The sequence below is a fragment of the Brachionichthys hirsutus genome, chromosome 12 (assembly GCF_040956055.1).
Source record: "Brachionichthys hirsutus isolate HB-005 chromosome 12, CSIRO-AGI_Bhir_v1, whole genome shotgun sequence".
NCBI lineage: Eukaryota > Metazoa > Chordata > Actinopteri > Lophiiformes > Brachionichthyidae > Brachionichthys > Brachionichthys hirsutus.
The window spans coordinates 11,534,657-11,562,295 of record NC_090908.1 but is presented as its reverse complement, the minus strand read 5'-3'; the positions used below and the strand labels follow the sequence as shown (position 1 = coordinate 11,562,295).

Here is a 27,639-nt window from a genome sequence, read left to right as displayed (position 1 = left end):
ACAGATGAAATCTACCATATGCAGCCTTTTGCATTACAAGACGTTGCTCTACAGTTTCAAGGACTTCCATACATTGCTCATGTTCAGGGCGTTTGCCTTGGCCAAGACAATCTCAGGAGAGTCTGGCATGACATGGATGTTCAGTTTGTCGGCATCCCAAGCTGCAGTGTACGATTTCTGTAAATAAAGACACCAAAAAAAAAACGAATCAATGATGGCAGTTCTCAACTGGTTTCTGAACTTTTTTGTGGTCTTGCTCAAAAACATGGCGCACCTTGTTCATGATCTGGTTGTTGGCAGTAGCCAGAGTCAAGTCCATGGAGTCCATCAGCTTGCTGAACTTCAAGTTGGATGGGTGAGTGCGGTACCTCTTCTCGCTCAGAATGTCATTACCAACTTTAGCGGTCTCGACGCCGAGTGAGCCAATAGGGACCCATCCAATGCCTCTGATATAGTTGTTCCATTCAGACTTGTATTCAGACTAAGAGAGATGCAAGACCTCATGTCTTAGGGGTTACACTTAAAGGTGTCTGCCCTTATGAGTGGATTATTTCAACAATTTATACTCACATCACTGGACTGGACGTTCATTGTGCGAGCCCGTACTAGGTTTATGGCGTCAGGAAGGAGAGAATAACTATGCTGGATCTGTCTGTATCCAGTCATAGTCTGAGCAGCAGAGGCCTGCTTGGCGTGGACCACGCTCAACATGTCCACCGGGGTGTGATACTTCAGCTTGGACTTGTGGTAGTCCTTCTTGTAGTTCCCTTCGCTCTGCAATTTGGCCACTTCCATGTAGTGAACCAGGAGAGGGTCGTCCTGGAGGCTGCGGAAGCCAACGTGGTGACCTCTGTTTTTCAAATATTCCTTCTTGTAATGAACCTAGAGATTAAAGGGCAAAGAGCGACAGTAAATAGTCATCATTTTAAGAATTTCCATGATCATAGGATCACAATAATTGCTCTTGTGGCCTCTAGCCTCCCAGTACTTCAAATTGTACCTGCATCATTACAGCAAATAAACAATTGTTTACTATTGGTTATACTACTACTACCACTGCATTTTTGGTTTGTCCCGTAAGGGGTCACCACAGCAACCTTCTCCACTTGCATCGTCCTCCCCAACACCAGCCACGCTCATGTCCTCCCTCACTACGTCCATGTATCATCTTCGAGGTCATCCTCTAGCCCTGTTCCCTGGCAGTTCCATCCTCAGCATCCTTCTACTGATATAGTCCCTATCGCTCATCTGAACATGTCCAAACTTTTTAAAATGTATTAGTTGATTATGGTAGATAAAAATCATGTTTTGGCACAGAAATGTATTTCTCACTTACATTACTTGCAATAGTGGTACTGGCTTTGGCAGCCTGAATCGGGATGGCATCTGCTTTGAGGTGGTAGCCCTTATTGGCCATCGCCACGACGCCGGCTTTGTAAAGTTTCTGTGAAAAGACAAATGGATTAGAATGAAACTAAATTACATTTAATTATAGATAAAACAAGACAATCTAACGGCTCACGTTGCTCATGTTCAGGGCATTAGCTTTGGCTAGAACAACGTCAGGAGAATCGGGCATGATGTGGACCGTCAGTTTGTCGGTGTCCCAAGCTGCAGTGTATGCTTTCTGTAAATAAAAAAACAGAAACAATTAATGGCATTTTATGAATAGATTTCTTATCTTTTGCAACCGTTAACTGTAGGTTGGCGCACCTTGTTCATGATCTGGTTGTTGGCAGTAGCCAGAGTCAAGTCCATGGAGTCCATCAGCTTGCTGAACTTCAAGTTGGATGGGTGAGTGCGGTACCTCTTCTCGCTCAGAATGTCATTACCAACTTTAGCGGTCTCGACGCCGAGTGAGCCAATAGGGACCCATCCAATGCCTCTGATATAGTTGTTCCATTCAGACTTGTATTCAGACTAAGAGAGATGCAAGACCTCATGTCTTAGGGGTTACACTTAAAGGTGTCTGCCCTTATGAATGAATTAGTTCAACGATTTATACTCACATCACTGGACTGGACGTTCATTGCGCGAGCCCGTACTAGGTTTATGGCGTCAGGAAGGAGAGAATAACTATGCTGGATCTGTCTGTATCCAGTCATAGTCTGAGCAGCAGAGGCCTGCTTGGCGTGGACCACGCTCAACATGTCCACCGGGGTGTGATACTTCAGCTTGGACTTGTGGTAGTCCTTCTTGTAGTTCTTGTCACTCTGCATTTTGGCAATTTCCATGTAGTGAACCAGGAGAGGGTCGTCCTGGAGGCTGCGGAAGCCAACGTGGTGACCTCTAGCCTTCTCATAGTCCTTTTTGTATTGAACCTGAAAGGGAGAAGTGAAATAAGCTACCTAACTGTACAAAATACTGACTAGGTCCTTGCTGTGTAGATTTATGATATACAAACATTGCTGGCGATATGTCGGCCGTGCTTGGCGTGGAGGATAGAGATGGCGTCAGGCTTCATGTCGTATCCCTTGGCAATATCTTCCAGCCACTTGTATTTGTAGTGACTCTGTGGATAAAGTGTAAGGACGATGTAGATTTCAGTCAAGAAATATTCCTTTGACTTGCATATTTAGCCAGTGAAACAATGTCTAACTTCAATAAACAATGTTGTGCTCTCACCTCACTAAGGGTTTGGGCGTTGAACTTAGCCTGAAGGAACTCTGGGCTGTCAGCTGGCAGATGATAGGTGTGCATGAACTCTTCTCCAGATGCTTTGTATGAGGTCTAGAGAGAGAGTGGGGGGCGGGGGGGGGGGGGGGGGGGGGGGCAATAACCACTGTGAAATCTTATACAATTCTTACAGCAGAGATTGTGGTTTGGCATTTATATTTCATAAGAGTTTGAGATGCAAAAACATGATTCATAACAAGAGGAAATTCACTTTGTCTAGCTGCTTTGTGTTGGCCAGAGCCAGAGCCATGTTCATGCCATCAGTCTTGCTGGTGAATTTGAGACCGCTGGGATGTTGGCGGTAGCTTCTTTCATCTAGCGCTGCGCTAGCCGTTTTGGCCTTCTCGACATCCAGAGAGCCAATAGGGACCCAGCCTGCTCCTTTATAGTAGTTGGTGTAGTCTGACTTGTAGACATTCTGTAGGTACATGGAGGGGGGGGGGGGGGGGATCATCAATTTGCACAATGGATATTTACTAGCATTGCATCTTGGTATGATATCCAGGCAAAAGTTGAACGCATACGTCGCTCTGAATCTCCATCATGCCGCGACACAAATGCAGGCGCAAGTTGTCAGGGAGAAGCAAGTAGTTGTGAGGGATCTGTCTGTATCCCGTCATAGTCTGAGCAGCAGAGGCCTGCTTGGCGTGGACCACGCTCAACATGTCCACCGGGGTGTGATACTTCAGCTTAGCCTTGTGGTAGTCCTTCTTGTAGTTCTTGTCGCTCTGCAGCTTAGCGACCTCCATGTAGTGAACCAGGAGAGGGTCGTCCTGGAGGCTGCGGAAGCCAACGTGGTGGCCCTTTGCTTTCTCGTGAGCCAGTTTGTACTTGTACTGTATAAAAGCAAAGATTTAAGTCAGGATCGCGTGAATTAAATGAATTAAAACCTGAAGTGAATTCTTATTTTTCAGCAGCATTCACACGACTTACATTACTAGCAATGTCTCTGGAGGATTTGGCTGCAACAATGGGAATGGCATCTTCCTTCACATGATGTCCTTTAAGCAGATCTTGGCGATGAGCGTAGGTGTAATAATTCTATATAAACGACAATCTGAGTTATCTTTTTATCGTTTCACTTACACGCTGTACATGAGGAAGAATACTGGAAACCAGTGGAACAGAACAGTCCAAACTCACCTGGCTGATGTTGACAGCATTGTACCTGGCTTGCATCAGTTCAGGGGTGTCAGCAGGCAGATGGTAAGTGTGCATAAACTTCTCTCCACTGGCTTTATACTCTTTCTGCAGGGCAATTTAAAAAAGGCACTGCTTACTGAGTATTGTGAGACTTATGTTCTGGTAAATAAGTAATGCTGCAGCCTCCCTCTCACCTGATTCATGATCTTGGCATTGGTTTTGGCAAGTTCCATGCTCATTGAGTCGACGGTACTGGTGAACTTGAGGGTTTCGGGGTGCTGGCGGTACTTTTTCTCATCCAGGGCTGCTGCTGCCACCTTGGCTTTTTCCACCTCCAGCGAACCAATGGGCACCCAGCCGATTCCCTTCATTGAGGTCTCGTATTCCATTTTATAGTTATTCTAGAAAGAATAAGAAAGGCCGGATAAAAAAAACGTTTTTTTTAGCTGCATCGCAAAAGAAAAGACGGCAAAAGGCAAATTTAACTCACATCACTGGCGTTGTAGTTCATGTTACGAGCAAGGTCCAAACTCATCGAGCCAGGCGGGAGGCAGTAAGTGTGGTGGGGCTGCCTGTAGCCAGTAAACGTCTGCACTGCAGAGGCCTGCTTGGCGTGGACCACGCTCATCATGTCCACCGGGGTGTGATACTTCAGCTTAGCCTTGTGGTAGTCCTTCTTGTAGTTCTTGTCGCTCTGCAGCTTAGCGACCTCCATGTAGTGAACCAGGAGAGGGTCGTCCTGCAGGCTGCGGAAGCCAACGTGTTTGCCCCTCGCCTTCTCGTAGGCCTTCTTATACTGGACCTAGAGGTTAAAGGGCAAATCCCATCTTGTTGTCATCCATCGTTTAAAATCATTCTGTTGTTGCTATGGTTTGCACGATAGAGGACGTGTCTTTCGGGAAACTTACATCACTGACGGCATGTCTGGCGGCTTTGGCAGCGACGACAGAGATAGCATCAGGCCTCATGTCATACCCTTTAGCAATACGATCCTGCCAGGCAAGTTTGTAGTAGTTCTGAAATGAAAAATTAATAACAGCAAATGACATTTGGAATGAATCTGGCGTAAATTTGTTGCAGATTTTCACGGGGGGGGGGGGGGGGGGTCCTGGAACGTAACGCTCTGTACGTTATGACTGAAATAAAACACAATCTCTCGGTGTCTTTACGTTGCTGATGTTGTAGGCGTTACACTTGGCTTGAAGGAACTCGGGGACATCAGGAGGTAGAGAGTACTTCTGATGGACCTCCTCCAGGCCTCTCTTGTAGAACAGCTGGAAGGCAACAGAGCAAGGAGGGCAGACGTCACACGTTACCAAACCAAAGCGGATTCATCATGAGGGCGCGGCGTGGACTGACGTCGCTCCTCTGAAGCTGGTTGACTCTGGCTTGCATCATGACGGGGTGGTCGTCGATGGAGGTGAAGGGGATCTGGTCTGGATGCTTTCGGTATTTTTTCTGTAAGAAACAAAACAAGAAAACACATGATGTGATTTAAAAACCTGCTGAACAAATGTTAGCGTAAAAAGGGGGTTAAAGCGTATCAGACCTCGCTAAGGATCTCAGCAGCTCTCTTATTCTTCTCCACTTCCATGGAGCCGAAGGTGACCCACGGGGTGCCCTTGGTGTAGTTGTTGTAGTCGGACTTGTATTCATTCTACCGTGAAGAACAACCCATTTAATGGCAACCACAACAGAAATGAACTGTCTGTTTTTAAACTCTGACTAGGGCCTACATCACTCTGGATGATGTTGGCTTTCTTGGCCAGGTCCAAAAGCACGCTGTCGTTGGGGAGGAAGAAGTTGGTGCTGATGCTCCTATAACCGGCCATGCTGGAAATGGCCTGGGACTTCTTGGCCAAGGTGACGGACATCATGTCCAGCGGGGTATGGTACTTGGTCTTCATCTTTTCATAGTCCTTTTTATATTCACGCTGTGGCGACATCAAACGAGACCTTTCAATAATCCTCTCTTAGCTTTGACGGGAACTAATATTTAACGGGATTGTGATTGGTTCTACGGCAGGCTAACGACTTACGTCGCTCTGAATTCTGGCCACGTGAACAGAGTGTAATATCTTGGGATCGTCATGAATGCTGAGCGCTCCGACCATCTGTCCCTTCTTCTTCTCATACTCCTTCTTATATTTAACCTGCAAATAAGAGCAAAAAAAGGTTACAAGATCGATCCCGGGGCGCCTTGAGCTCGTGACGACTGATACCGCGAGGCGCTTACATCGCTGGCAATGTTTGTGTGGGCACGGGCGGCGAGGATCGAGATGGCATCGCCCTTGATCTCGAACTTTTTTGCTTTGGATTTCTCCCAGTCGTACCTGTAGCAGTTCTGCAAAGAGACAGAATCGCGGCGTTAGAACAAATGAAAGTCAGTCCGCACTGCATTCACAACCGTCCTGAAACTCACGTCGCTGAGGTTGAAGGCGTTAACTCTGGACTGGACGAAGAAGGGATAGTCCGGGGGGAGGTGAGACTTGGTCTTTATGTCCTCATACCCTGCCTTGTAGTTCAACTGCAGAAGGAAGAAAGGGATCAAATGATTCGCTCATTCATTTCCTCATGTCTTTCCTTGGTACGGCTTTGTCGCACGAGAGTTTAAGTCAAGTGTCATTTTGGCGTTTTCTGTCGGCGGAGGGCAGCAACGTCTCAGCTGGAGTCGATCCGGTTGGTAGTGACTGTCCCTTCCTTTCCCAGCTCCGCTCTGTTCACTGAGTTTATTCTGGGCCAACCGAATGCTTGATGCTATTTATACCGCGGAGAGATGGCTCTCCAGTTTCCATGGTGCCCGCAGAAAGACAGCTGGGCCATTTCAGACGATCGGGCACATTTTGAAGTAATCTGAATGACCTGGAGAATTCGATCTAGTCCGCTAGCTACAACAACGGTAATAACTAAAGATTGCTAAAACACACATAAGGAGTCATCTCCACGACAGCAACTCCGAGAAGTCATATCTCGCCGTTGCTGCCGCCAATACGTACATCGCTGAGCTGCTGGGCGTTGATGGCGGCTTGAACCATAACCGGAGAATCCGTCACTTGAGTAAATTTCAACTTGTCTGGGTGTTGCCGGTAAGTCGTCTGCAAGGAAGACGGAGACAGGAAAATATAACGGCAGGAAAGTTGAACATTTGTTAAACTGCGAACGTCGTTACTCACGTCGCTGCAGCCTTGTAGCTTCTTCAGGGCTTCGTACTCGGGCGTGATCGTTTGTGGGAAGAAGCACCTCGTCTTTGTGTCTTCGTAATCGGCTTTGTAGAGTTGCTGCGGGACAAAGCGGCCGATCAGATTTCCGAGGAAGGATTACGACGAAGTGAATCTTGGAAACGGAGAAGGAAAATCGTTCACCTCATTCTTCATCTCCTCAACTTTCTGGCAGTGGAGCATGTAGATGTCTTCGTAGCTGCCGATGTAGTGGCCCTTCACCTCGTTGTCGTACTTGTTTTTGTACCTTATCTACCAAAAACAAAAGGAAGAAATACATGCATGTTTAAAAACAAACAAACAAACAGGAAAATAATGACCGGTCTGTGGGAGCGTCTTCACTCTTACATCGGTGAACTGCTTGAGTACCGAGTCCATCTGGAACTTCGGCGTGTCGCAGTAGTTGATGCTGAAACCTCTGGCTTTCTCATAGTTGGCCTTGTACACTTTCTGCAAAGAGGATGCCAAATAAATAAACAACAGCAAGCGCCTCGATAACGCACAAACAGCCAAACGCATCATCTGTGCAAACGACTTTCTGTACCAAGCGCGTCCGGGAACTGGATCGAACCAAATCGAGCGGCTGGCGCCACGCAAGCGGCCCTGGAAGGGACTTTCAGATGCTTTTGATATAGCGCCGCTCGTATGACAATCCACTCGCCGGCGCATCACGTCAGACCCTCCAAATAACACCCACGGCTTTAGCGCTCACCTGTTTTTGTTTTGTTTTGTTTTGTTTTTAGTTCGCTGACTAACAGGCGTAAATGTCAGCCTCGGCGTTGCGTTCGCGCCGTAGGCGACCTTCCAGAGACGCCACAGCATCTGTTGACACTGTCACCAGAAATCTTTTTTCTTTCCCCCCCCCCAGACACCTACATCGCTGAGGATGCTGCCGGCGTATCGGAGCTGTCTGAGGAGAGGATTCTCTGTCGCCGGGAGCGTGTTGTAGTCGGACTGCGCTTTGTTCTTCTCGTACTCCTTCTTGTATTGGACCTGAAGGGTGGAGGAAAGAATCGGTGACTGATGTGATAAAAACCTCTGCGAGACACGACATGTTGACGCGTGCGTTTTTGGTCTGCTCACCTCACTGGCAGCAATGCGAGCCTTCTTATTGGTGTCGTAAACGGGCGTGTCCGTTTGCATGAAATAAATTTGGTCTTTGGAGGCCTCGTAACGTTGCGTGTAGTTTCTCTGCACAGGGAAGGAAGCGCCGATTAGATGCGGGGGGGGGGGCACCAATCTTACGCAGGAGCGGATTCTCACATTGCTCAGGTTCTCCATCGCCACCCTGGCGGTGGCCACGTCAAAGTACGGCGTCTCGCACCATTGGCCCTTCACGTTTTTATTGTAATCCTCCTTGTACTTCAGCTGCGGAGGACAACGACACCCATCAGCTTCAGGAGATGCCTTTTTGCACGTTGTATAATAGCGTGGGGAAAAGACACGTCTTTGTATCGTCTCTGATTCATCACGATGGGAATGGCTGGAATCCATGTCATTGTGACCTATTGTTAGCCTCTCCCTTGCCGGCTCAGCAGGTGGCCAGTTATTCCTAGCAGAGGCCGAAAGTTGGTTGGTCTCCGGGGGGGGGGGGTATGTTTCCACATAGGTGCAATGTGAAAAGCACGACCTCTAAATTATTCTCTCATACCCCCCCCCCCCCGGCTTCGTGACTCATCCCGAGTAGAAGGCTTTCAAATCTTTTATATATTTGACCTTCTCTCTCTCTCGCGTTGTAAACATGACGGCAGAATTTGCTCTGCTTACATCACTGCGCTGTTGCTCCGCCCTCCTGGCCATCTCCACTTCGGGGGGGTCGGGCAAGGAGGTGTACTTGGCCTTGCGCTTGTCGTGGCCTTTCTTGTACTGAACCTGCAGGGAAGAGCGTTGCGTATAACAAGGTGCGTGCAAACTGCTCCCCCCCCCCCCCGATGTGTTGTCGGTGAATCCCGCTCACGTCACTGAGGACCTCCTGGGCCTTGGCCACCCGACGCAGCTCTGGGCTGTCGCTGTAAGGGTAGAACAGGGTCTTCTCGGCATCCCAGTCCTCAGTGTACAGTTTCTGCAAGTACAAAGTTAGGAATGACTTCATTCACAGCAATTATGTTCTAAATATAGTTTAAAATAAATACATAAAATGCTGTGCTTGTGGCACAATGGCCGTACTTTGCTGTAGTTAGCAGCGTTCTTCACAGCCAGGACCAACTCGGGCGCATCAGGAGGCAGCAGGTAGCGGTCCTTAGTCTCATCCCACTTCTGTCTATACAGAACCTATGAGAGAGAAGCAACACCACTGATCTCCATGTTTTTAAATCTGGGTGTATTGCTATTAGAAAGAACTCACCTTGCTGATCAGTTCAGAAACGCGCTTCACGTGAGCGACCTCTTTAGCCTCGCCATCGTACAAGCTCGTCGTCCGCGCTTTGTTTCCCTCCATGCGGTATTTGACCTGATGACCACGCGAGTAATATGAAATAAGATAACAGTTTTATACTCCTGAAGTGACCCAAACATAATTGCCATGAATGTGTTTACGCTCAAAGCCTCGTGAACCCAACGGCACCCGTACCTCGCTGAGCTGCTCCTGGGCCTTCCTGATGCGGATCAGTTCAGGGGTGTCCGCGATGATGGAAGGGGGCGTCCCTCTGGACATGTCATACGCATGTCGGTACTTGTTCTGTCAGCATTGAATGCATCGTGCGTGAAGAAACTCCAACGCGGTAAAACTCACAGAAGCAGATTCATTATGATGTCATAAAAAGGAAATTGTTTTGGTATGTTGTTGCACAAAAATAAATCTGCGAGAGATTCACAATGAAGACCAGAAGTAAGTAAATAGGTTTCAACTACAATGAAACAAACAACGACGCAAGCAAACCGAATAAATAAATACCATTACAATTATCAATAATAAAAATAATTATGAAGTTTAATATTATTTTATAATGTTTTACACTTATTATAGCTATGTTACAATTTAATATTATAATAATAGTGTTTATAATATTAATAACAAAACAATAATGTAATTATATACAAAAGACATGCTTATTGTTATTATATTACTACTTTTATAATTATATTATAACTGTATTACTAATAATATAATTCTTATTACTATCCTTATTATAATTATCATTGCAGTCATTATTACTGTTATAATAAATATTACCATTATTACTATTGCTCTTATTATACTTATTATCATCATGAGTATTGCTATTGTTGTTGTTATCATTGTGATATGATTGATGATCATTAAAGGCTACATGATCCATTCATCCGGGTGCTGCTTACGTGGCTGTACTGCTCCAGCATCTTCTGGCTGTGAGCCAGGTACGGGGTCATGAACTTGGAAGTGTCCACCTTCACCTTCTTCCTGACTTTCCTGGCAGGTAAACCAGACTGAAGCAGGACGGAGGGAAATACAGTCAAACGATCCATCCGGCTAGCGAAGGAGACAGAGCGGCGCGGCTTGGTGGCAGGTAACATGTCAGCCCAGAAGTAAAACAGGGCACATGCGCTTTAAACAGGGACGGCCATTCAGCGTCTTCCTTTACACCGAAAATAAATCACCTTCAAGGATTGAAGCGAGAGTCGAGGCTAAGAAGGACGTGAACCAATGAAAACTGCAAATGGAGCTCAGGTTGTTAAGACAAACGTGAATATGGGCGACATACAAAACCAACATGTAGCTACAGGATCTAGTAGCATCTTACGCTACATGCAAGGATCAGCCATACTTAATACAGCAAAGTATTCATCTGTTGGGACATAAAAACGAGGGGGGGGGGGGGGGAGCAGTTTTCCAAAAACCCAGTGAGCCAGGATCAGCGAATAAAGGAAGCCACAGCATCCCTGGAAGCATCATGCAGACAAAGGGAGGGGGGGGGGGCTCCCTGTCTAGCAGACTGCGGCCCTTGGGAGGAGGTGCGTTACCTGAAGGACCTGAGTCTTTTGCTCAGTGACAGTCGTCGTTGTCATCTGCTCGACATATTACAAATATAAATACACACTCTGGCGTTTTAAAACTGCCAGAACAAAGTTATGGGAGAAACAGCACATTCATCTCGTTGGATTGAGGGTGATTTTTCCCCACAGCTCTGGTGCTCCTGACCCCCCCCCTCCCCGTGCTTCTGCAGCCCGGCTGCTCTAACTCGCAGGGTAAACGCCGTCCGGGTGTTTGTCTATATCCCATCGGTACCGTCTCTCACACACACACGCACCAAACTGTTTAGACAGCTTCATGGGCCAGACGTCTGTTCAAACACGGCTCTGGGCGGATTTAGATCAACTCATTCCAGCTCTGACACTCTGTGCCCCCCCCCCTCATAGAGACTGGCTTAAACTTGTGCATTGGAGGATTGGCCTCGTTGTAAATGTAACAGTGGCGTCTCTGCAAAGAATTCCTCACTATTGTCTAAGCGGCCTCGTGCAACAGCCCCCCCCCCCCCCCCCCCTAAATAAAATCCCATCAACTTCACTCTCGATTGAGACGACTGGAGCTGAATACGGCATTGTCGGGGGAAACGTTTAGACTTTTCTCTAAATCCGTAAAACACCATTAATGTTGAGGGGGGGGGGGGACATTTTTCCATTCAAGCACCTCGGCCTAAAGTCAGTCAGCGCCCCCCCCCCCACTCCTGTTCCACGAATAGCCCGTCTAATTTTCAGCCCTGCCTGGATTACACCCTCCCTAAACTTAGGACGTGTCGCCAGTGGAACTTTTACAGTCGCCTAAAGTCCAACGTTTCGGGACAGGTTGTCTTCCGAACGCAACCCAGGAGCAACCAGAGCTGAGGGAAAGAGCATCTCAATCGAGTTGATCAACATTTGTAAGAGGCCTCGGGATCAGAATCTATCAGACGGGGGGAGAACCATAGCTCTAACCCCCCCCCCGGCTTCCTCCTCCTCTACCTCTTCCTCCTCTCCATCCCTCTGCCAATGTGCCGCTTCTAAATTCGTCTGAACGCCAGAAGGAGAACTCTAAGCTCCACCCATCGATGACCCGAGGAGTCCAGTCCATTAAGTGAATGCTTTGAAAAATCTTCATCATCATCATCATCATCATCAGCTATTTTTCACATTATGATTCTCCCCATTCTGTAGATTAAATTCGAAGCCGTCTTACATTTCCTAAATTGTTCTCCACAGTGTAGATGAAAGTGGTCGTGAAACCAGAGCGTATTGATTTTATTGGGGGGTTCCGTCCCGGCCTCCCAGATGATTTACATCTTTACCCCAAAGATGGTAAATCAGCGATTGATACGTTATATAGGAGTTAAATGATTAGTTTAGTGTTAGCAAAAGTCCATCATTCAGACTCCCCTATAAGATATCATCGGTAAATAAGTACGAGAAAATACAAAGGCCGACTTTAATCCTATTTCACCAGGAAATATGGGATTAATCCGTTAGCCTTCTGCTTTCACTCTTCCATTGGACACTGACAGGGAGAGCTTCAAGCTACACGACATTTCACTCATCCTGGATTCTCCGGCTTTAGTCACATCGCTCAGAGACGTGAACTCATGCCATCAGGCATGACGTGAAGAATCTCAACCTGTGATGTCATCATCATCATCATCATCATCATCACTGGTGACATCACAGGATTGCAAAGGAAGGCTTGGTCGACGGGATAAGCAGGTTGAGAGAATGTCTACGGAGCAGCGTTTTCTTTCTGGGATGTAAAACCCATCAGAAGGTGTGTGTGTCTGAAACTGGATCTGTCATCAGATGAACTGCTGACTGGAGGGGGGGGGGCACTAACAGAACTATTCATAGGGCCTGTCGATGTCATAGATGATGTTCATCTACTGAAACTAATGAAGTCACGTCTGATTTTAATCATATTTGGGGATGTGACAACAACAAAAAAAAATCATGTTTGAGATGTAAAATGGATCAAAACTCCCGTTTCGGGATCGGCGTCCACAACCCAAGGAGAAAATGCTCACTCACCTCATCCACGACCTCCTCCTCCCCCTCCTCGTACTCCTCGTACTCTTCATACTCCTCGTATTCCTCCACGATTTCCGTCATTGCCGGACGGTTTTAGAAACTCTACGGGAGGCATAAATGTCATTTTCAGACATTTAAGGATTTTGAACACCATCATGCAAGTCTGTCTTGTGGGGGGGGGGGGGCTTTGACTGGAGACCAGAGGACAACTGCCCCGGGGGAGGTATTTTAGGATGCTGACAACCATGAACCCGGTTACACTCTCCTAAGAACAATAAGCAGCAAACACACACACACACACAGAAAAGATGCATACCAGCGAAAGATTCCCGACGTATTTCCTCACTCGCCGTCCACTGGGGTCTCAAACCGCTATTCCCACTTTTGGAATTTTGTCCCAATCCTAAACAAAGTGATAAAACGTCTAAAACATTTTTTGTGCAAATCAACATTCACACAGGGGAAAAGTGCAGATTATGAAGGAGTGGATTATTAGAACAGGCTTTCACGTCTGAATCTATGACCCCTCCCTCCCCCGTCTGGCCACAACACAGCTGAGAGAACTGGGGGGGCCTCCTGGACGAAGGATGAAGGATGGAGACAGCTGTCCAACGGGGCTCCAGCTATTTGACTATGTAAGCTAATGCCGCGGCCTGATTGGCTGGAGCTGCAATGCCTTCTGAGGCTGCAGGTTAAATATAGGACGGCATACTAAACTAACTTTTTTTTTAGCATGTGAATGAAAAAAGTACTTTCTGTAAAAAAGAAAAACAGGTAGACGAGGAGAGGAAGGAGGACAAAAAAAACCAAAAGAAGAAAAGAGCGAAAGAAAGAATTCAGAACGGCGAGGCTGCCGCTGGAAATCCGGATACATCCCACGGGTAGGCTTGGGTCTTCGGTAAGACTCGGGCCTTGCGGTTCTGGATTGTTCTGTTGCTCCTTCAACGTGCAGCAGAACTTTGACACTCAGGTGACCTTCCTGGATCCATGGAAGGATGATGGGAGCGATGGAGCCCCCCCACCCCCCACCAAGGGAAGGAGCGCCATGTGGAAAAGTGTGGAAAGAAAACCGGAGCTTTTCTCCCATTCGCTGCTTACCGGTCGTTTTAAAGCTCAACGGTCTCCCCCCCAAGACGCCAAAGACTCCCCCAGCTTCCCTCCAGAGAAACGCGGGGCGACAGCACGCAGCTGAGGTTTCTACCCAGGTTATCGTTTGGGCCACGCAGCCAATCACAGGCCGGCGCTCTCGGGTTTCCACATCTAAATATACCCCAGTGATCCTTACAGGAAAGAGCACCTGTTGAGTCCAGTGCATCAGCGGTACAGTTATGAGGAGGGCAGTGGGACGGGGGGGGGGTAGTAGATCTGGGAGTAGATGATGACCACGGGGAAGGATCTGAGTGTTCCTGTGAGGAAGAGGCTCGCTGCTCGCTCAAAGACACAACGGAACAGCGAACCGGAGTAAAACGCCGTCGCACCCGCCCCCGAGAGAGGAAAGCAAACGCCCTTTGAAAGAAACACTCATCCACGACACGCTTCGAGTCCCCGAAACGGGTAAAAACACTTTAATTCACCGATTATCCTCAGCGACTGAAAGGAAGAGGCCATTTTGTGGTCTCACCCTCCGTCAACCATCATCTGGAACATTCTACTGCAGGCACCATGTTAAAGAGAAAATACTGGACTGTACACATGTGGGGGGGGGGGCGGGGGGGTAAAAACGTCCACAGCCCGTCTGGCAATACTGCAAGGCCACCGTGAGCAACAGTCCCACACAGCTGAAGAGCGAGTCCACGTTCTGGTTCTAGTCCCTCCGTTGACCTCCGTGTTTCGCTGAAAGGAAAGTTTAAAGTCGAAATCATTCGAGTCTCTTCCGTCGTTCCGACGTCCTCCTTGAAAAGGTCCTTCTTTTTTGTTTTTGTTCCGAGTTCAGAACGTCTTTTGTCAAATAAACGATCACAGAAGACGTCGCGTCCCGGCGGCGTCCCGCCCGCGCCGGCGTCACCGGAGCGAGGAGAGAGCCTCGGATCCGTCCACGTCCTCGTTTCACAAGGTGAGAGAGCGCTCTGGATCAGGGTCAAAGGTCATCACCTCGCACGCAGCCGTGACATCATCCACTCCAGACCCTGGCATAACCTGGAGGTAGACGGTTTAGGGGGTGGAGGGCAGAGAAAGGGAGGGAACCGTGTCAGAACGAACGCACGACGGGACGTTTTCTTTTATTTCCGGCCTAACACGACGGGGAAACGCAGAATAGCCAGCGGCGCTCACCCCTCCCCGGTGAGCGCGCAGCACGCCTGGATGTGCCACTGGCGGTCTTTGACGGAGGTGAGCTGGAGGCTCTGGGAGATCTCAGCCACGGACATGCAGCCTTTCACATCCTGCTTGTTGGCAAAGATCAGCAGCCCCGCTTTCCTTAGATCCTGGAGGGCAGATAAAAGGACGCATCGGAAGAACCGACGACAAACAAAAGGAGCATTTCCGTAGTTCTGCTCGACGGTCAGACTCACTTCGTGTGCGAGCATTCTGTAAAGTTCCTCTTTGGTCACCGAGATCCGCTCTCTGTCGGTGCTGTCCACGACCACGATGACAAACTATTCACGAGGAGACACAAAAAAAAAACGGGCCGCGATACAACGGAGACACATTTCACCTCGATGCCTCGCGGTGCCGTTCGTTTTTACGTGCGACTCGCCGTTACCTCCGTGTTGGTGTAGTACGTATTCCACGACGACCTGAGGGACTCCTGTCCCCCGATGTCCCACATCAGGAAGTGAGTGTTGTTGACCACGATCTCCTCCACGTTGCTTCCGATCGTCGGAGAGGTGTGCACGACCTCGTTCATCGAACTGCGAAAGCCGGAAAACGGGAGCGCGAGCGACGCAGGTGGCGTTTAGAACATTCGAATAAAGCTTTTCAAAGCGTTATATCTGGAATACTTACAACTGGTAGAGGATTGTCGTCTTTCCGGCATTGTCCAGGCCCACGATAATAACTTTATGCTCTGGAAGAAGAAGACGACTCGTATAAATACTCGGTGGAAATGGATTACTCGTGGATTACTATTTCAGTATCAATACCTGTGCATGTTTGGTCTGAGCTTTTCTCTACAAACACTGCAGGTCATGTATACAAAGGGGGGGGGGCGAACACAATGGGAAAAGATCTCGTCACGCCGGCAGCAGCGACTGTTTGCTTACGTTCAACTCCACAAACTATTAAAATAAGTTTGGGCGGCTAAAGGCGGCGTGAATATTATTTGATTTATAGGTAGGTCAGCAAATAATTATCGTAAATGTATTTTTTTTTTTACAATTTACGATGTTCTCCCGATATCACCCTGAACAGAATTATTATTTAGACACTTGATGGAAACCAAGGGCACGACTAAAGTCTGTGCAACCTTAACAGAAAAGATAAATATGAAATATTAGCATGTCGGGAAGACGACCCAGTTCGTAATGGCACGTCCTCCCCGGGCTGAATCCATCATCTGGGACAGCAGCAGCAGCAGCAGCAGCAGCGTGGCTTCCTTTGACTGGGGAGTGCAGCAGGGGTTAGATCCAGGGACTACAATAAAAGCCTCACAGCCTCCAGCGACGTGATGGACGGGAGCAAAAGGAACAATCTAACAATCTAACAGAAAGAGATGCTAACTAGCCTCAAAGAGCGAAGAAATAATCAGAGGGTGTTTGTCAGACATTTTCAATCACTTTCGGATTGATTCGTAGGAGCAGGCACCCCCCCGCCCCCCCCCCCGGAGGTTGTGACTCCAGCACCGGCGCAGCATCGGATGTGGCTCCAGGCTTTCATTGATCCGCACAGGCCGGATTATCCTGCCGATGTGGCCGACTCCGTTGTGCAGCCCTGTCCACGCTTCACACCGGCCAGCCGGGCAGAACCGTGCGTCAGGACTCCCGTTACAGAGGCTTCGTGATGACCGAACGATCCTCGACTCGGTTTCACGCAACCCGAGCCCCCCCTCCGTTAACAATCAAAAGATTAGTCATCTTCTATTTACGTAGTGAACGATAACACAAAGTAAAGCGTCGTAAGCAGAAAGCTAATTTAAAGGCCTTTAGGGGCCTTTCTCTGAACACCGAGCCCGCTTCGCGGCCATGTCTTCCGACAGCTGTGATGAATGTCATCGCAACGTTCTTACCTTGGTGATTAAAAAGCCTCCACAGCTTGGTCAAGAGTATTCCCATGGCTGGCGAGTAGTTTCCCCCCCGCAGCCAGCTTCGTAAGAATCCGCTGTGCCGTTCGTTAGCTAGCTAGCGTTGATGCTATTCGAGCGCTATCAACTTTAACTAGCTAGCTAGCTAATCAATGACACAAACGAACAGCTGTCAGGGCGTTTGAGTGCAGCCGCCATACTTGTATGACTTAAAACTACATTTTCGCCTCACCTGTGGCTTTGACGTTTAACGCGTGACGGGAAACGTCATGCCGAGATCAAAGCCACAACGTTAGCCACGGCGGCTAGCTACTTGGTGTCAGCTGTCTGTTGTGAATGCGCTGCGCTTGTCAAGTGTCAGTCTTGCGCATGCGCACTCGCTCTGTCCTGCTGTCATAAATTATTCAGAAAAAAACATGTGAAAACAATAACACCGTTTATGACGTCATTCAATATCAATATACACGCAGAAAGCACCGTATTATTATTATTATTATATATCTTGACAGGATTATTCCTATTTTTATCTACAATCATCAATTTACTATTATTACTATTATTAACTCGCTATTAACTATTATATATATGAAATAGCAAAGATATTTTAGGATGCAATAGTGAAAACAAGATTAAATAACATTCAATTATTGCTGAATTATTTGATCAAACTATTAAAATATATGAAATGATTAATTAAACTACAAAAAAAATGTTTTGCCTCAATTCTGATTATCAATTAATTATTGAAGACATCAAAAAATTACATTTAAAAACTCCCTGTCGCCAACCTATACAAATATTTGACGGGTTTCTTTAGACCTTTCTTTCAAGGTTTAAAATTTGCAGCAAATTATTGACAGATTGACAGATGAAATATGCGAAGACATAAATAAATAACAAAACAGAAACAAAGTGGATGTGCTATCCAACAGCGTAAGGGCAGTTTATTTCATTACAGTTGTAAAATGACAGTACACAAACTTCTATTCGATGCATCATTCTCGCAGGCAGTATTCCTAACTCTTAAACCGCTGCTCCAAAGATTGGAATCAACGCCAGTAACAGCTACTGTTTATGGCAGATAGGAACAGCTTCGAGTTTCCTATCAACTTTCCAACCAAAATTAAATCACACTATACAAGGATAGGCCATTGAAAGATGATATTTGAGTCGAATCTTAAATCAATTAAGTAAATTAATCCGACAAATGTTTAAAGGCATTGTGATGAAATATTCCTGTCCAAGTGGTTTAAAGATCAATTCTCATCCATGAAGTGTAACACTAGTGAAGCATAAATTCCCATTGGCATCCACTGGAAAACCTTTATTTGATAATTCAAATGAAGTTTAAATGCTACTCATGAAAAATGTGTCAGTCATTTTATTTGATAAAAACCTTAATAACAAATCAATTTTGGAGGAAAGTCATCTTCTACGTCAGACGGCGGAAATGAATCCAATGTATTAAAATGAAGCTGTAAATAAAAAACCTTTCCTTCATTTATTTCGACTGTATTTACACATGGAAGCCCTCGTTATACGTCAGTAAACTCACCAAAAAAAACACGTCCTGCCACATGTGATCGACGCCAGCAGTCAAATTCACAGCATGTGAAGAACATGCCTGAATGAGCATCCTACTGACTCCTGTCATGGAAGTGCTAATTCTTTTGCATTAGTAGCATTTCTGAAACAAATACGTCCTAACATCTTTCCATTTTAATGCATTATACGCTCCTTCCAGCTCCTCCTAGACACGTGCAAATGGGTTCTATGCAGGAGGCGACCTGTACCTACAGTTCTACCTGCATGCTACGGTAACATCCGAGATGTTGAGGGGGGGGGGGGGGGGGGGGGGGTTGTCGCAAACAATCCCCACTCAAGAGCCCCATCCGGGACGTATTTAGATGAGCATTCCCCTTTCATACATAACGTTTGTGTGGTCTTGTGCTACTTTCGTCCCTGATCCGTTCCTGCTGCATCACAGCAAGAGAAAGGATTCGTAATTTTTTTTTTTTTCTTCTCTCTCTTAAAGTTCAAACGCTCATTATGGCAAGAGTCTGCGCCAAAGGGAGAACGAGGTACGACACATCGATGGCGTGGGTTCTACAGTCCAAATGAGTGCCGCGGCTCAAATCCGGTGCCTGGAGTCCTGGCTGTAGCCTCCGGGGGACCCTCGGTTGCGGTGGGGCTTGTAAGAATCCTCGTAGGGGTCCTGGTAGTCCTCTTCCACCAGAGGCGAGTGGTCTCGGCTGTGCTGCGAGCACGAGGACAGGCGGTTGCGATTCTTCCGCGCCCGCTCGTTGTGGTAGTTCTCGTCGGCAGCCATCAGGCCGCAGCGTTCGACTGGCGAGCGGTCTGTCGTCGCGCGGTTGCCGTTGCGGTTTCTTTGGGCCTGCGACAGAAGACACCGATTCTGATTGTAAACTTGCCGCTGACTGGTCCACCCCCCCCCCTCAATTTTACGTCTGATGGGCTCACCTGAATGGCAGCAGGATACGGGGAGAGCGCGGTGGAGCCCAGATTGCGTCCCAGCAGGGGGTTGAGCGGCGTGCCGAGTGACGTGTGTGTCGCGCGCCAATACGCCTCCAGGTACTCCGCCAGGTGTTCGCACGCGTCCTCCAGCTGGTTCTCATCCAGAATAATATCAAACATCTCCTGAGGTGGGAAAGGAAAGGAAGAAGATGAAGAAGACGGTGTAGCGGGAGCGGCAGCTAAAGCAGAGGACCGGCTGTACCGGTTTAACGGGTGTTTGGACTCACGGAAGGACACTGCGCCAGTTTTTCGGCGGCGACCAGCTGCACATTCAGGTGTTTGCTTTGAGATTTGCCTCTTGATTTGATCAGCCGCTGGAGGACCTTTGGGAAGCGGAGGCATAGCATAGTGTTGCAGAGCGGCGCAGGAAAGACGACGTCTTTGTCATCAGAAAAATCTAAAGTGCTGATTGCTAATCAGTATTTCGGTTCCCTGGAGTTAATCACAAAGAACCAATTAAGGAAATGCATCTCAAAGAAAAGCAGGAAAATCAATGTTCCAACGGATCTTAGTCTGCGCTTTGAGGGCTTAGCAGCTAGCACTTAGCTAAAGCTATAGCGTTGTTCCTCAGGGCGTGAGGCTCTTCGCTCTCTCTCCATTCTGCCAATGTAAGGGGTCTCGGTTTAGAGGCTTTTGTTTAGCATGAGTAGCATAAAGGGCTTTCTCTGGAATCTCCTCGAGCCTTGCGAAACGTGGAAATCGACCGTTTCAGCGAATGGATTTCCGGATCTTCCGCCTCACCTTGGGAGAGGACACTTTGACGTGGACGATAATGGGCGCCAACGAGGTCTTGATGAGCTGCGCGGGATGGTTTATGGTGTCGGCATCCAACACCACCAGCTGCAGAGACCGGGCCAGCTCGAAGATCCTTTCTATTTCACTCTGGACCTCGGCTATAAGAAGAACGGTGACACACGGCAGAGCGGCCATGAAAAGGAAGGGATACGGAGGTCGCCTCCAGGGACTCGACACCGACAAGACACGCACATCATTGAGTGAAACAGTTCCTGTGGCTTTACCGAGGCTGGAGCGGGTGTTGGATCTCTCAATGATGGCCCTCTTACTGGGGTTGTTTAGTACTGACCTCTTGGCCAACGATATGTCAGCTGTTACCCTGGTGATGGAGATCCTGAGACAAGGCAGAAACGCACATGTGACGGAGCCAGAGGGGGGCGACGGCGGCGTGACAGACGGCTCACCTTCCGTCAAACCTGTGCTTCAGGAAGTCAAACAGCGCCTTCTGCATCATGTCCGTCACCTGCGTGGACGAATGGAGGGACGGGATGGGAGACAGAAAAGGGAAGACGAGTCAGGAAAGACCAGGGCAAAAAGGCTGCATGAGCTAACGGAGACGAATAGGGGCAATCACAAAGTGGAGACGCCAATATCGGTTTCCCTAATGACTCTGAAAGCCGCTCCGAGGGCTGGAATTCATCCGGACAAAGCAGCCGTCCTCTTGGCGGTGAAACAGGCGGAGCTTTGTGTTCGCTGAAGCCATTTGGCACAGTTTGGCAGCGTCCGCGTGTCCTTTCAGTGCGGCGCCCCGGCCAGGTGACGTATTATTGTGTCGTTAACGCATGCGATGCCGCCGTGGGTCAACAAGGTGATTCAACGGCGTCAGGTTGTGGATTTAGTGACTCACGTGAGGCTGGTTTGTCTGTTTCTTTTTTACTTCTAGATACATTTCAAGTTCCGAAACAAAACAAAAAAGACAATTTTTTACGTATAAATATATGATCAGTTTGTGATCATATATATAATCATATAACTTTTCCCTCAGAAGCGATTTGTCTTATTGCTATTTTCTATTCTAAAGGGAGGACACGGGCTCTGAAGCGGCTGCTTCCCTGCTTCACATGCTGCGAGCCTGACACAACGCATCCTGTAGTTAAGCGCCGTGGAGTGAATTAAAGTGTCCACATCCTCACTCTGCGCCACTGGCAGAAATGCGGCGACGCCAAACGCTGCTCTTCGTGAGCTGCGTGGATCGTAAAATCGAAAGAAAGGAATTGATATTCCGTCTCTCCCACTTAGAAGCCGCGGCGCGGCGCATTATTCCGGGTTTCTAATTTCAAATTTCAGGCTGGTGCAGTTTATCCAGAAGGTTGTTACCACGGCAACGCCAGAATGGGAGGCAAAGCCTGCGACTCCATGACAACTGACTCCCACTCCCTCCTTTTTTAGTTTTTTTTTTTTTTTTCCTGCCTTGTGGTTCCAGTGCAGCCCCTACCTCATAGCCCTTCAGGGAGGGTCCCACCAGGACAACCGGCCTCATGGAGGGAACCACGTCGTACGGCGGGATGTGCTCGGCCTGGAGCGGAGGGCACAGACGACGTCAGGACACGGCTATTTAAGGTTCTTTAATGTAACTGATTTCTGATTCAAGGTTTGAACGTCATCCTTAAAATGATAAACTCGTCTCCGTCCACAGAGGACTCAAATTAAATGAAGCCCGACCAGTCAGAAAGCATGACTGATGAATTCTTACACAGGCGAGTGTGGGGAATCATCCACAGCAGTTTTCCCGATAGAGAGTTCCGTCCTTTCCCATGATGCCTCTAGAAGAAGCTTTTTTTTTTTCTGAGGCGCTAATGCTAAGGATGCTAATTAAAGAACAAAGCCATGCTCACCACTTTCTGTTTCTGCTTCCCTGAAAAAGGAAAAAGGAAGATGACGTCAGCCAGCGACTGCGACTTTGCTTCCTCTCAGAGCTAACCGGATATTTTCCGAGACCAACCTGCGGAGTTGGGGTTTGGTTTGAACGTTCCCGACACCATTTCTCCCAGACTGGAGGAGGAATTCCCGCTAGATTTACTGCTACAATGAAAACAACACAGAGAGAGCAGAGTTGGGGGGGCGGGGGGGGAGGCTGAAGCCCAGAAAGGTGCCGTCACGTATCAGCGGTGCCCAGTTTCTGGACTCACCCGTGTAAACGTCCTCGCTTCTGCTCCTGCTGGACGCGGACGTTTTCCAGTTTCAGAGGGCTCGGGATGAAGCCGATCTCGCAGCCCTCTTTCACCAGACGGCCGATCCACCAGTCGTTGTTGAACTTCTGCAGATCAGAAGGGAAATGAAGCAGACGGAACCCCCCCCCCCCCTCAGTACCACCCATATTGGGATTTACATAAGACTACGTGGAGCAGGGGACCGTGCTCGCTTCACCTCCTTGATGTGAAGGAAGTCCTTGGGGTCAAAGGACACGGCGGTCCCGGCCACGGGGACGTCCTCATCCAGGGCGCCGCAGTAGCTGACATTAGTCCTGACAGCAAACGCCACCGCTTTAGTCTGCGAGACGGGGGGGGGAGAGCAATCGCAATAATGGCGGGGTGCACGAGGCGTTCGGCCGTTCTACTGGACTTTAAATGGCCGCCAATGAAAGTAACCTTTGCCCTCTCAAGCTGGACGGCGGCCTGCTGCTCCCTCTCCTGCCGGCCGCCCTCCTTCTCCTCCTCCAGGGACACATCCGAGTCCGACGGTCGGCTTGTGTAGGAATCAGCTGAGCCCTGGAGGATGAAGAGCAGACGGAAACGGCGTTGTCAGCGGGAAACGGCGTTGCCAGCAGAACCAGTAACTGGTCCCGGCCCTCGCCGTGCACGGATCAAAGGCCGACAGGTTAAAGACGGCGAAGCGAGCGGCGAAGGGACGTTCAGAAAGACTCCGCTTTTATTTATAGATGCAAGAACACACACATTATCTAAGACCGTCAAGTGGCCGCGTCTTGAGTTCGTCATGCGACACTCACGCTTTATCCACTCCGACGCCACAGGCCGGTACCTCCCCCCCCCCCCCCCCCCCGTCTCCTTCCTCCTCCCTCCCCAGGCCTCCACACCGATCCGACCTGGGAGAGAGGAGCCTAAAAGCATTCTATTCATCGCATCCTCCACCGGCGCCGTTAAGCCCATCGCTGCTTCAGAACCACTAAAGTCTTATCACGGCTTAGACTTTTACGGAGGAGCTATAAACCCCCCCCCCCCCCCCCCCAATCATCGTCGGTTCTTTAGACCCGTGATCCGAACACGACGGAGACGGAGGTGGCGGTGTGGACGATGCTGCACGATCAGGAGCACCGGAAGCAGCTTCATTTGTCAAAAGGAGTTGCAGGACGTCGGCCTCAGAATAGTCGGCTGTGAGTGGTGAAGACGAGGGAACGCAGCAATCTCTGCCGTGCACGCATTAGTGTGAGACGCACAGCAGCGAGACGCCACGGCATCAGGAGGAGAGCCGTCAATCTGAGAAAGCCACATGCATCCCCCCCCCCCCCCGACACGTTTTACGAGTCAGACACTGCACTCACCGCCTCCGAGTCTTCAAATCCATGCGGGTTCAAGTTATCGTACATGGAGGAGCGGGAATCCAGAAAAGCTGCTCTTTGGCGCAAAAGAGAACCAGTGAAGGATCAAACGGAGGGGGGGGGGTGATGGAGCCCACCAGCGCTCTCTCTCTCCACATGAAGGTAGGACGCAGAACAACACACCTTCCCTTTCCTGCCGCTGACTTGGACGTTATTTCTCCTGATGCGAGCGAGCGTCGGTTCCCATTATAGAAGCAGCCAGGTTGCCCCCCCCCCACCACCACCCCCCCCAAAAAAAAGCCAAAGCAGACCTGGCAGTTCATCTGCCTCCCGAGCTCAGATCACACAAGCCAATCCCTTCCTCCAACACGAGACGATGACAGAGGTGAGAGATGCCGCCTGCCGATTGGCTGACGGAGGCTCCGGTCAGTGATGCCGAACAAGGAAGAGGCAGGGGGGGGGGGGCAGCCCGGAAGCAGCGTTAACCTGCAGACTCTGAGCGTTCCATGCACAAACGGGAGGTAAACTCTCCGGACGTCCATGATTGTAGTTTACAGGCGTGAAGATGCTCCAACAGGAAGTCGCCCGGATGCAACACAGAGGGCAGAAATGGACTTTAAAGTCTCTATTTGGACACGTCTCAAGAGCAAAGTAGCCGTGATATGAGCTCTCTCTTTCATTTTGTCAAACCACAATTCTTGATGTATTTTATTATTATTATTATTATTATTTTGTAATAAAAACAGAGACCAAGGAATCAAGGAGACGTTGAAACTTATTTCTAAAAAAGAGAAATGTCTTTGCTATTTCGCTCAGGGAACGCGGGTCAAATTTCTCTTTTAAGGCAACCAGTAAATCAATCGATTGACAAATCATTTAAATTAACCCCGTATTTCTTTTTAAAAATCCGCCCAAATTAAACTGGAACGCATGTTTTACGCTCAGCCGCTTCAACGATGCAGTAGAGCAACAGCGCCGTCTGCTGGCGGACGGTGTTACTGCAGGGGCACCTGCTCCTATATGAGACGATGCCGCTTCAGCAGATCCTCCCTTCACGCTGCACCTGATGCGCGCGCAAAACGGCTGCAGGTGCATGACTTAACACAGCCCGGTGGATGGATAGGGGGGGGGGGGGGGGGGGCAAGTAATTCACCAATGAAAAGCAGCCGGGTTGAGCCGTGACCTACATAGGAGGAATTATATGAAGAAGCCCCTTCCTTATCACTTCACAGGCTGGGGGGGGGGGGGGGTAGGGAAAAGCACCTCAACTAGCAGCTCCTACCAAACGGGACACGACCACCGGGGGACTTCCGGAAAATAAAGGCGTGAAGTAAAAAAGGCCTTCCGGGGAAGAGGAGGATCAGAACGGGCCGCTTCCCTATTTATTCCTGTGAAGAAAAGGCGTCTGCGATTGACCCCTGCTGTCGAAGGGCATCTGTTGCCATGGATACACAAGCGAATCAAACACAGGCCCACTCTTCCTCAACTGATGACGACACAAAAAACACAACAAGAAATCTGAACAAGCGACGAGGCCGGGGAGCAGAACCCCCCCCCCGTCCTCCTTCTGTTCTGCTTCTCCTCCTTTTAGCTCCTTTGTTCTTACAGATTCATTTTTTTAGTCGTTTGCTTCTCCCCATTTCCTCCATTATAATCTGGTCTTTTCCTCCGCCCCCCCCCCCCCCCCCCCCCCCGGGGGCCACGCCGTTAATTACATGCGGCGGTGGATTCAATAATTAATCAACAGGAGTTCGACACGCAGCGCGTCGTCAGCGCTGTAGTTATAAAGGTTTAGTTATAATTAAAACCAAAACCGGCTTCAAGCACAGAGGGAACTCTCAAATGGACCAGCTGACCTACATGCATTTCAGGGATGGGGTTCGGGGCCCCCCCTTTGGACAAACTGCCCTTTTGCGTTTGCCGAATGGCCTCTGTCAGCCTCGGTTCCCTTGGTAACAGGATGTAGCCCCCGTCCTCACCTGTCGCAGGATGAAGCTGGTGGAGGTGGTGCTGCCGTCGGAGCGCTTCAGCCGGCTGCGTCTGGAGTAGGTCCCTCTGTTCGCCTGGGGGGGGGGGGGAGGGGGGGAAGCGTTATTTTTTAGTTTATTGAATTGATGTCTTTTTGCAGGTACTTAAAATACAAATCAGCAGCTCATCCAAAGATCCGCTGCGTGAAAAGTCGAGCCGGGTTTGTGTCTGTGATAGATTTGTATTTATTTATTTTCATTTTAGCTCTGTAACATTTTGTTTTTATCGTATTGTGAATTGTATTCGACTCTGCTTTGTGTGTTTAACACATTATTTCTTTTAAAAGTTCCTCATGTCTTTTATTTTAATTCACCCTCTTTGAATGCCATAAATTAATTCTCGCCTTTTACCTCTTAGGAAAATCAATAACACAATAAAAATCTCTCTCTCTCTCTCTCTCTCTCTCTATATATATATATATATACTGTATAACCTGATGCAATATAGACACAACTTCCTGCCCAGTTTAATGGTAAAAACACTTTTTACAGTGGGAAAGTGACTTGGGCCGTGCAGCTCGTCCATCAGGCAAGGATCAATAATTCAGGAGCCATTTTCACATTTCTTAGAATAAATCTATTTCTAAGGGCCGCGGAAACACGCGGGGCCTGATCGATGAGCCCTCGTTACAGGAAAGATGAAGTTAATGGGTTCAGAGATCCTTTCACGGATCACTTTGTTGCTGCAGTAAATACACGTTTGCTTCTATAAACGTGTTTTCCCGAGGTCCTCCATGTTGGATCTTTAGACCTGTTCTATTGATTGTTGATTTTCCTACCTGGACCACGGGCTTCTGCAGCGCGTCTCCGACCCCGTGTCTGGTGTAGATGTGCCGGGACATCTCAGCCAGTTCGTCGGTCCAAGGCGGGGGCTGCCGCTCCGCTGGACGTGTCGCTGCGCCGGTACCGGACATTGGACCTCCGGATCCAGCGTCGGTCCGTTTCCGCTTCACGACAGAAATCAAAGCTGCGGATCTGAAGACTTGTCCCGTTCTGCGGCGATTCCGCGCGTGCACGAACACGAGCCCTCCTCCTCTTCCTCCACCTCCTCCTCCTCCTCCTCTCTCTCAGCGCAGCGCTTAGGTCGTGCTGCGTTCAATGACAACGCAGAAAGTCAGAACTTCAAGCACGTTTTTGCTTTTACTGACGCATGTAGTTTTGTCATTTTATTTTAGGACGCATTATAAAATGACATCCCATAATAACTATTGGTTTTAAAGAATAATGTGCCAAGACATGACGTCACATGGATTTAATGTGTGCATGAATGAGACAGTAAATGGTATAATGACTACAGAGATCACTATTAGGTATACCCTTCAGTCGTTTAATGTATTTATATTCTTATATTACATAAATGTCAAAGAAAACTCTCGATGCGGTTCAAATATTTTTTTTATTCAAAAAAGAATACAATAAGTTTGCTCTGTTACAAAAGCGTTTGTTTTCTTTAAATTCTAGATAAAGCAACTTTTCCTGGAATACTTTAAATATACAGAATTATACATTTCCAACAGCCTCACAGACTGAACTCTCTCCCCGTGTTCTCTCGTTTCCTACAGTAAAACAAGGCATCCAGTGGTAGATACATGTTTACAAAGCCAAGGT

General features: G+C 48.5%; 3 protein-coding genes across 7 annotated transcripts in view; all 3 read right to left on the bottom strand.

Annotated features, from left to right (window-relative positions):
- Nucleotides 1–14,221, bottom strand: part of neb (nebulin) — a 49,486-nt gene extending 35,265 nt beyond the window's left edge. For all 5 annotated transcript variants that reach the window (XM_068746514.1, XM_068746515.1, XM_068746516.1 and 2 more), the window contains exons 1-40: nt 14,100–14,221; nt 13,318–13,404; nt 13,002–13,103; nt 10,977–11,021; nt 10,335–10,442; nt 9,607–9,714; nt 9,382–9,486; nt 9,204–9,308; nt 8,995–9,099; nt 8,805–8,909; nt 8,301–8,405; nt 8,121–8,228; nt 7,914–8,030; nt 7,386–7,487; nt 7,182–7,289; nt 6,993–7,097; nt 6,816–6,914; nt 6,242–6,346; nt 6,056–6,163; nt 5,859–5,972; nt 5,556–5,753; nt 5,369–5,476; nt 5,179–5,277; nt 4,989–5,093; nt 4,728–4,835; nt 4,310–4,621; nt 4,014–4,220; nt 3,820–3,924; nt 3,610–3,717; nt 3,201–3,512; nt 2,888–3,094; nt 2,626–2,730; nt 2,405–2,512; nt 2,010–2,321; nt 1,714–1,920; nt 1,523–1,627; nt 1,337–1,444; nt 571–882; nt 275–481; nt 73–177 (exon numbers count right to left, since the gene is read on the bottom strand). In XM_068746514.1, the coding sequence (XP_068602615.1) occupies nt 73–177; nt 275–481; nt 571–882; nt 1,337–1,444; nt 1,523–1,627; nt 1,714–1,920; nt 2,010–2,321; nt 2,405–2,512; nt 2,626–2,730; nt 2,888–3,094; nt 3,201–3,512; nt 3,610–3,717; nt 3,820–3,924; nt 4,014–4,220; nt 4,310–4,621; nt 4,728–4,835; nt 4,989–5,093; nt 5,179–5,277; nt 5,369–5,476; nt 5,556–5,753; nt 5,859–5,972; nt 6,056–6,163; nt 6,242–6,346; nt 6,816–6,914; nt 6,993–7,097; nt 7,182–7,289; nt 7,386–7,487; nt 7,914–8,030; nt 8,121–8,228; nt 8,301–8,405; nt 8,805–8,909; nt 8,995–9,099; nt 9,204–9,308; nt 9,382–9,486; nt 9,607–9,714; nt 10,335–10,442; nt 10,977–11,021; nt 13,002–13,082 (5,271 nt within the window). In that variant the 5' untranslated portion in view covers nt 13,083–13,103; nt 13,318–13,404; nt 14,100–14,221. The remainder of the gene's footprint in view (nt 1–72; nt 178–274; nt 482–570; nt 883–1,336; nt 1,445–1,522; nt 1,628–1,713; nt 1,921–2,009; nt 2,322–2,404; nt 2,513–2,625; nt 2,731–2,887; nt 3,095–3,200; nt 3,513–3,609; nt 3,718–3,819; nt 3,925–4,013; nt 4,221–4,309; nt 4,622–4,727; nt 4,836–4,988; nt 5,094–5,178; nt 5,278–5,368; nt 5,477–5,555; nt 5,754–5,858; nt 5,973–6,055; nt 6,164–6,241; nt 6,347–6,815; nt 6,915–6,992; nt 7,098–7,181; nt 7,290–7,385; nt 7,488–7,913; nt 8,031–8,120; nt 8,229–8,300; nt 8,406–8,804; nt 8,910–8,994; nt 9,100–9,203; nt 9,309–9,381; nt 9,487–9,606; nt 9,715–10,334; nt 10,443–10,976; nt 11,022–13,001; nt 13,104–13,317; nt 13,405–14,099) is intronic.
- Nucleotides 14,222–14,537: 316 nt separating this feature from the next.
- On the bottom strand, nt 14,538–17,485 carry arl5a (ADP-ribosylation factor-like 5A). The gene is made up of 6 exons (XM_068746522.1): nt 17,164–17,485; nt 15,945–16,005; nt 15,703–15,850; nt 15,512–15,595; nt 15,273–15,424; nt 14,538–15,137 (listed from the first exon to the last, which is right to left on the bottom strand). Exons 1-6 carry the CDS (start codon nt 17,207–17,209, stop codon nt 15,089–15,091), a joined length of 540 nt encoding a protein of 179 aa, XP_068602623.1. The 5' UTR covers nt 17,210–17,485; the 3' UTR covers nt 14,538–15,088.
- A 1,824-nt stretch (nt 17,486–19,309) lies between these two features.
- Nucleotides 19,310–26,873, bottom strand: cacnb4a (calcium channel, voltage-dependent, beta 4a subunit). The gene is made up of 14 exons (XM_068746521.1): nt 26,811–26,873; nt 25,984–26,067; nt 23,097–23,216; nt 22,876–22,998; nt 22,638–22,765; nt 22,451–22,530; nt 22,344–22,363; nt 21,944–22,024; nt 20,913–20,971; nt 20,733–20,842; nt 20,455–20,606; nt 19,941–20,036; nt 19,660–19,836; nt 19,310–19,573 (listed from the first exon to the last, which is right to left on the bottom strand). Exons 1-14 carry the CDS (start codon nt 26,871–26,873, stop codon nt 19,310–19,312), a joined length of 1,557 nt encoding a protein of 518 aa, XP_068602622.1.
- Nucleotides 26,874–27,639: the final 766 nt, after the last annotated feature.

What these genes read in the sequence shown, in the direction of transcription:
- arl5a (XM_068746522.1), bottom strand. Translation starts at nt 17,209, where the DNA reads ATGGGAATACTCTTGACCAAGCTGTGGAGGCTTTTTAATCACCAAG. An exon ending in CGTACTACACCAACACGGAG is followed by an intron (nt 15,596 to 15,702) that starts GTAACGGCGAGT and finishes CCTCGTGAATAG; the next exon opens with TTTGTCATCGTGGTCGTGGA. An exon ending in TGCGCGCTCACCGGGGAGGG is followed by an intron (nt 15,138 to 15,272) that starts GTGAGCGCCGCT and finishes GTCTACCTCCAG; the next exon opens with GTTATGCCAGGGTCTGGAGT.
- cacnb4a (XM_068746521.1), bottom strand. Translation starts at nt 26,873, where the DNA reads ATGTCCCGGCACATCTACACCAGACACGGGGTCGGAGACGCGCTGCAG. An exon ending in TGCAGAAGCCCGTGGTCCAG is followed by an intron (nt 26,068 to 26,810) that starts GTAGGAAAATCA and finishes CCCCCCCCCCAG; the next exon opens with GCGAACAGAGGGACCTACTC. An exon ending in AACTGGCGCAGTGTCCTTCC is followed by an intron (nt 19,837 to 19,940) that starts GTGAGTCCAAAC and finishes TTCCCACCTCAG; the next exon opens with GAGATGTTTGATATTATTCT.